Source organism: Drosophila miranda, chromosome 2 (genome assembly GCF_003369915.1).
Source record: "Drosophila miranda strain MSH22 chromosome 2, D.miranda_PacBio2.1, whole genome shotgun sequence".
NCBI lineage: Eukaryota > Metazoa > Arthropoda > Insecta > Diptera > Drosophilidae > Drosophila > Drosophila miranda.
The window spans coordinates 19202675-19210084 of NC_046675.1; the positions used below are offsets into that span (position 1 = coordinate 19202675).

Sequence of the window (7410 nt, forward strand, 5' to 3'; positions counted from 1 at the left end):
TAAATATTTAAATTTGATAATGTCAATATCCACCCCAGTTATTTCTGCAGTATTTTCGATTTTTTTTCAAAGAATGTCCGTGATGATTTTTCATCGCTTGTGTTTCCAAATCCTGGTTTGGGGCAGTTCACCTTCAGTGATAGTTTGTCTTAGGATTTTTCTAGGATACATTTTTTCCTAGTCTTTTGTTTTTCCTTGACTTGGTGTGCTGTTGTCCAAAGATTCTCCCTCCAGCGGAATGGCATATGCAAGCTTTAGAATAAACCTCATAAATCGAATTCTGGCATGCAATTTGGAAATGCCAAATTTCTCGGACTTTGATATGCAATGACTGCATCTTACAAGAGGCGATGCAATTACTGCACCGTCAAGTGGCCCGTGTGACACCAGCAGAAGGCTGTTGCACGCGGATCCCAGGGAAACAGCAACCCTCCTTCCGCCCAACCGACCGAGGGGCGCTTCAGCATGCCGCGCGGCGCGTCGCCGAACCGAACGCGAAAATGCAAGAAAGATAGATGTTAGACTAATATTCGAGGAAAAGTAGCACTAAACTTACTAAGAAACTAAGCATGCATTCAAAATACAAATACAAATACCATTACAATTACTAATTATTAGAAAGTTGTGTGAGGATTGGTAACTTAATAAGAGGAATAGAATTAGTGGTGGATATAATATGGTAGAGGGCACTCCCCAAACGCCAACTGGGAGCTATTACAAGCATGGCAAAGCAGCTGCCCAAAGGCCTGGCCCTACCAGCTATACAGCAGGGAATACCTGCAAGGTGGAAGGTGCCAGAGCGAACCAGAGGGGGTCCCATCCCGAATCTGGAGTGGGTGGCAAGGAAACTCCCGAAGCTGACACCTTGGAAGGGAAGCTAATCAATACTGTGGCTCCCCGACCTTCTGGTAAAGCGGATGGGGTTGACTTGCCGTCGACAAGCGCCCAAAGCCAAACGCTACACCTATGCCGAAAAAGGGAGTACAGGGCACATACTCCGTCGGCAACACGCCAGCAGCGAAGCCAGCCCATCTGCCGACTGGCTGAAGAAGGTGGAATGGGCTTCAGCTGCTCCCGGAGTTCACCTTTGAACAGAAATAGGTGGCTCCCCAAGCTAAGAGGTAGCGCTTGCAAGAGACACCGGGACCGGTAGCAAAGCGCTCCAGAGTGCTGCCCAATGTCTCTTTTGCGCAGATTGGCGAGAAGAGAACGCTAATTGGCGTCCCCGACAAAGGCAGTGCAGAGGGAAGGATCCTAAGGAGTCAGTGGAAGTGGGTGGAAGCGGCATTGGCCGACCGCTGCTTCGACTTGCTCGACAAAGACCCAGGACCACCGCCAGTCTGCAAAGATATATGGGGTGGTTCCAGGGAAACGTCAAGATAATTGCCTGCGAAACCGAGCGTTCCGTGAAGCTCTTCAAAGTGGCAGTGGCGCAGGTCGGTGAGGTCTACGCTGGGGCAAAACTCGTCGCAGTCGACTGGAGGTGCCAAGCATACCAAGGGCCAGAAATTGGGTGCCGGCTACCTTCAAGGAGCCAGAGCGCATCCTGAAGATGTTTCAGAGGTGCAACCCAGGCCTACCGACCTCGGATTGGAAGGTAGCCATGGTTGAGACTACGATTTTTTTCCAAAATACAGCGGGCATGCGCACAAAGGCTCCGGCTGTCAGCTTGGCTACCTCTACTTGGGACTTTGACATTGTCATTTTGGTTGAAACCTGGCTCAATTCAAACTTTTCCAGATGTTTTGTAAGGACAGCGATTGTGCTAAAACGAATCGTTGCCGAGGAGGTGGAGTCATTGTGGCTGTCAGACGCACCCTACGATGTGATCCGATTTGTCTCCTGAATGGTGACTCTGTAGTGGATCAGATTGGTGTGGTTGTGGCTGGCCAGTCGGAGACGCTATTTTTTAGCGTAATGTGCATTTGCCGCACGAGATTCTCTTGATAGATGATTGTTTTAGTATGGGCTTAACCCAAGTAAATAGTGCTGACACTTCCTGTAGTGTTTTCCTGCATACGGTCCGTCGTATTGTTGTTAACAATGCTTCCAAAAGGGTGCAAGGCTCCTATAGGTTACCATGGCATACGAAGTATCTTGTGAAATATAAGAATCTGAGTAACAAGTACTTTAAACGATTTGGTAAGACCCGGGACCCTGTGGACTGCGCGAGATATGTGCAGCATAAGAGGGAGTTTTATTTCTTAAGCAAATTTTTGTATATCTAATATATTGCCGAAAAGTATTGTTGAAAGGGGACTTAAAATCAATCCCAGATCGTTTTGGCATTTCATAAATTCAAAAACGTTGAAGAACTCTCTTCCTTCAGCTATGAACCTGGGTAGCTTGAGCGCTAATACGGATTGTGGTATAGCAAACCTTTTTGCTTCTTTTTTTAGCCATACGCAAATTGGCATAGTTTCGATGTCTTAAACCCTATTCCTTCGGTGGTTAATATTGGCACACTTGATGTATCGGAGGTGTATATTTTGGAGGCAATTGATGAATTCAATAATTCTAAAAGACCCGACTGTGATGGCATTTCTGCCTTCTCTTCGCAACTGTGATGTTGCGTTCTGTGAACCTCTTAAAATTCTATTCACAAATTCGCTTCAAATGGGTCGTTTTTTGGCAAGTGGAAAGCTGCCACGATTACGTCAATTTTTAAGAAATGCGGCAAAACTCTCATCTGCAATTATAGACCAATCGTCAATATCAGCAATGTTTCAAAACTTCTAGAGCGAATCAACGACCACCAATCTGAATGCTTTCAGTAATTTTTGCACTCGTGTCTTTGAAATACACTCTCAAGTAGATGTTGTGTATACTGACTTTGCTAAGGCCTTTGACAAAGTCTCCCACTTTGTCTTAATAGCCAGGCTGCATCGCTTAGGGACTTGGTCCACTGAGCTTCTGAGCATCTGCTTTATGCTGATGATCTTAAAATCTTCCGATCGATGAAAACTTTAGGAGACAGTATCCTTCTTCAGCGCGACCTGGATAGATTTGGTCGTTGGTGCAGACTTAATTCGCTCCCTCGTTAGCAAATGCTGCTTTGTTTCCTTTAGCAAGTGTATCTTCAATGTGCTGGCCTCATACTCTATAGATGGCAATCCTCTCTTAAAGCAGACGGAGATACTTGACCTGGGGGTCTTATTCGACTAAAGATTTCATTTTGCTGAGCATCTGAATTTTATATTGCCAAAAGCCTATGGTATTTTTGGCTTTGTTAAGCGCAATTCATCCCACTTCAGGGACCCATATACGAGGCTAAGTCTGTACTTATTCCTTGTGAGCTCGCGCCTTGAGTACGGTCTGCAATCCCACTGGGGTCGTTCAAATTTCACGCATCGAGAGGCTGCAAAGGAGTTTCTGAAATGAGCACTCCAGCAAAGGGCAGAGGCCCTTCTCCATTCCGCTGCCGTCTTATGAGTGCAGATGTCGCCTCGTGCATCTCTCCTCTCTAGAGGATCAAAGGACCATGGCGGCTCAGATTTTTATTTATGACATTCTACTGGGTAATATCGATTGTCCTGACCTGCTTAGTAAGATTAGCTTCAGTGCCCCTGCCAGGAGCCAAGGACCCATGCACCCTTTGCAGTTGATCTCCAATTATGGCTTTAATGAGCCTATTTGTAGGCCGCTTCGAAGGCACGATGCGCTGCCAGCAGGGATGCGTTTTGACTTTTGCCAGGGGAAGGGAGCCGTCAGACGGTTGCTTGTAGACCTCTTCCTTTAACATAATTAATTCTTGTTATATTCTGATATCTTAAGTTAGAAATAAAGTAGTCTAGCCAGATAAGGATTCTTAATTCCGTTGGCGAATAAGAATAAATAAATAAACAAATCGGGAATCTTGATAGGTGGAGATTAATTCAGAAAATGAAAAGAGAATTTTGGATTAAATGGAAAGAATAGTATTTTCACACACTACAACAAAGAAATAAATGGAAAATAGGAATGCAGAATAGGAATGGAGAATATTAAAAAAGGACAACCTGTCACCCAGCTAGATGGCCCTTAGGAAAAATAGAAGAGTATGCGAATGTAATTGGCTTGGAGCAATGCCAATGATAATGCATGAAGATGGCTCCTTTCAAAACAAATAATTCAAATTGAGTGTACAGAAAGATAGCAGATACAAGGTCATTTTGGGTCGAATTAGAAAGGCAGGGTAGTTGGCTCTTCAAAGTTCCAGTAAACACTAATGCTAGAATTCAATGTAGTCACTCAAATTAAGAACCAATTGATCTTCAGCAACAAAGAATTTTAACTATAATATATGGTTGTACTGTGCGAACCGATGATAAAATACTAGTACCTTATCACAGTATTCAATCAGAAAGCTACGAGCAAATTTCATTATTTTACATAAGTACTATAAGTTAAATAATAAAAATTGTTTGCAATCCATTATAAGTAGCATTAATTAACCATACAATTAATTAAGATAAGTTAAGAAACAAGTAAAATTGTTAAAATAAGGTTGGTTTGCATATGAAAATAAATTGTGAATTATATACAACCTCTCGACTTTCATTAAATTTAAAATTGCAACAGTTATTAAAAACGCTTAATAGCTTAACATTTGGTGACCCCGACGTGAAGTTAGCAAAACAGAGTGTCTTTTTTGAAGCTTAAGTCAACGGAATTATGGGAAAAGATGAAAAGGTTAGTTAACGCTTGGCAGAATGAGTCGTCGGACTGTGACTACTACATGCTCGTGGTAAAGCAAGAGCAAGTCGAGAAGTTGATCGGCAAATTTGAGATGTTTCACGGCGAGCTTGAGGAATCGGATCGAAGCGAAATTCACAGTGGATTGTGTGACATTTTTGAGACACTTGGCTAAGAGTAGCGGCCGCATGCCGCTTTATTCTACCTTGGCTGGAGGAAACCCTACGATTGAGTTTGAGATGTTGAGCAATCTCACATTGATGGAGAACGGACGTGCCTTTTATTTTTTCTCGTCTTCCCCGCAAGCAGCTCTGGTCCACCCCGCGTCCGCAGCCTGATTAAAGGCAATTACCAATATTTATCGCAAAATTCTACCCTGACCGACTGGCTTGAAGAGGACTGTCCGACTGCCTGATCGAAGGGTCGAAGCAGTGGATTATAAGAAGTAAGAACGTTACTTATGTGTCTGCGTGTATGCACTGAGAGCGTGCATACGGGCTCAGGGATGAGCGCGATAATAGAAAGCTTAAGAGATACGTTCTTGACGTTACTTAAGAGCTATTAACGGCTGCTGCTCCGAACAATTGCATCTGGTCAAAATCTATTCATAATAGGAATTTAGGTTAAGTTAGGCTGTTTTTATCTATCAGTCATTTAACTGATATTGGACAAATAAAAATTTACTCTTTTATAGATTGAACTGAAATATTACTTCTCTTTCTTTATATTTCAGGAAAATGAATGTAATTGCAAACGCCGTATTTATTCTGGCTTTGAGGAACCTGACCATAACAATAACATAAATGTTCTGCGTGCACTAATGCCAGTATACGAAAATGTTTTATTTAACGATGAAAAACAAGACGATGATGAGAGTACAGCATATATCTTAGAGGTATTGGAAGAGAGCAAAAATTCTTTGAGTAAATTATTACGATTATAAATAAAATGGAATTCTTCCGAATAAAATTATCTTTAATTCTGAACTATTGCAAAATAAAAAGATAAAACAAGAAGACAGCGGAGTCTGGTGATGATATGACGAGGATCCAATTGCATCCCCACCTTGTTTTTATTATGATTGTCATTGCTTTTTCAAATGTATGTTGTCTGAGATAAGTAATTAATATGGCCATCTTTATGGATGTAATTTACTGTTGAGTGTATTTTTATACCCGACACTCGGATAAGATTTTATCATATTGCTGTAAATGATAGTAATAGCAAGAAGTATGCCTTTCTGACCCTGTAAAGAATATTTATGAACGTCGCGGCAGTGTTTAGGGGATTTTAAAGTCCTCGAGAATCGAGGTATTTTTCGCATAAGCCAGTAGTTGCTGTGGCTTCCTCTTGGAGGCATCTTCCAGTGATGGCAGCACTTGTGAGCCCTCCTTGCCCTTAAGAGAGCCGGACAGTTGCAGATAAGATGTTCCAGGGTTTCGATTCATCACATTTTCTACAACTATCTCTGTTGGTGATGCCTAGCTGCAGTCCTTCCGTGGTAGGTGCAGTAGGTAGTGGCTTTCTCATTGCGTTCTTTGCGCATGATTTTCGAGGTTCTGCAGGAGGTGGTACTCCACCTACTTTCGGTTTGTGAACTGGCCTGCTTCTCTAGATCGCTTTGCAGCGGAGACAGGCACGTTCTCGGTTCTGGTATTCGCCAGCCCGACGACTTCCTTAGCTAGTACGTCCGCCGCCTCGTTTCCTTCGATGCCCTGGTGGCTGGGAACCCAATAGATCCGCACTGGCGTTGTCGTGGTGTCTGGTGCCTCCCTGCTCGCCAATACACTTCTGGAACTGACCGCGGACGACTGCATGGATCTTTTCGCCGCTTGGCTGACGACGAAAAGGTTGACAGCGTCGTGAGCTCGTTCTGTGAGAAGAGCGACCTCTGCTGCTTCCCTCTATTTATAATTCATGTTCATTCAAAATAAATCTATTAATTAAGATTCCAGAGGTTCATGATACAAATGGATACAACGTAAGAATATAGGATACATTTCATTAAAACTGAGCCTTTTTACTCACGAATGTCAACATCTCAATTCAATACGAAAACAATGGATATTTACCCAATTCAAACACTTTTCTTGATGAGCTCGTTGGGCCCAATGAGCTGCATCGGTTGCTCTTGAACAATATTAATTATATAAATAACGAGGGGGAACGTTGTGAGTTGCTGCGGAGACCGCAACTCTACATTTATACCCGATACTTAGTCAGTATGGCTCTACTCCGGCAGACTTCGCTAATATTAAGCGACACGACAAAGAGTGAGTGCGAGAGAGACAGAAAATCAGTCTGAGCGTGGCGTCGGGCGCTGCGTAGCCACTGCAAATTGATTTGTTCCTATTGGCTATAAAAATGATCCGATCTGATCCAAATTCAATAATCTTATAGATACGGTCATTCTCTATGATTGTGCGTTTTTAGTTTTCTCGAATCTGCAATATTGTGGATGCAACATATTTTCGTCCCTTGTGGGGGCGGAAGGGGGTTGGGCGAAATTTTGAGCTATACGTTTTATGGTGAGATCTAACATAAGTGCGGATACCAAATTTGGTTACTCCAGACTTAATAGTCTCTGAGATTTTAGAATATCCCCAGATTTGCGTCCTTTGAGGGGGCGGAAGGGGGTGTGGCGAAATTTTGAGACCAACCGGTCAAGGTCCGATATCACAGGAGTGTGGATACCAAAGTCACATTTTGCAATTGGCAAAACCGACCATGAAACCT

At 43.0% G+C, this 7410-nt stretch overlaps 1 protein-coding gene across 8 annotated transcripts in view; it reads left to right on the forward strand.

Annotated features, from left to right (window-relative positions):
* The window catches only part of LOC108155010 (structural maintenance of chromosomes protein 3 homolog), a 33743-nt gene extending 28012 nt beyond the window's left edge, over positions 1-5731 (forward strand). For 5 of the 8 annotated variants that reach the window (XM_033389550.1, XM_033389552.1, XM_033389554.1 and 2 more), the window contains one exon: positions 5408-5730. In XM_033389550.1, the coding sequence (XP_033245441.1) occupies positions 5408-5617 (210 nt within the window). In that variant the 3' untranslated portion in view covers positions 5618-5730. Of the gene's footprint in view, positions 1-5407 lie in introns of all 8 variants that reach the window. The other 3 variants (XM_033389553.1, XM_033389551.1, XM_033389555.1) reach the window with 1 other exon arrangement.
* The last annotated feature ends 1679 nt before the right edge of the window (positions 5732-7410 follow it).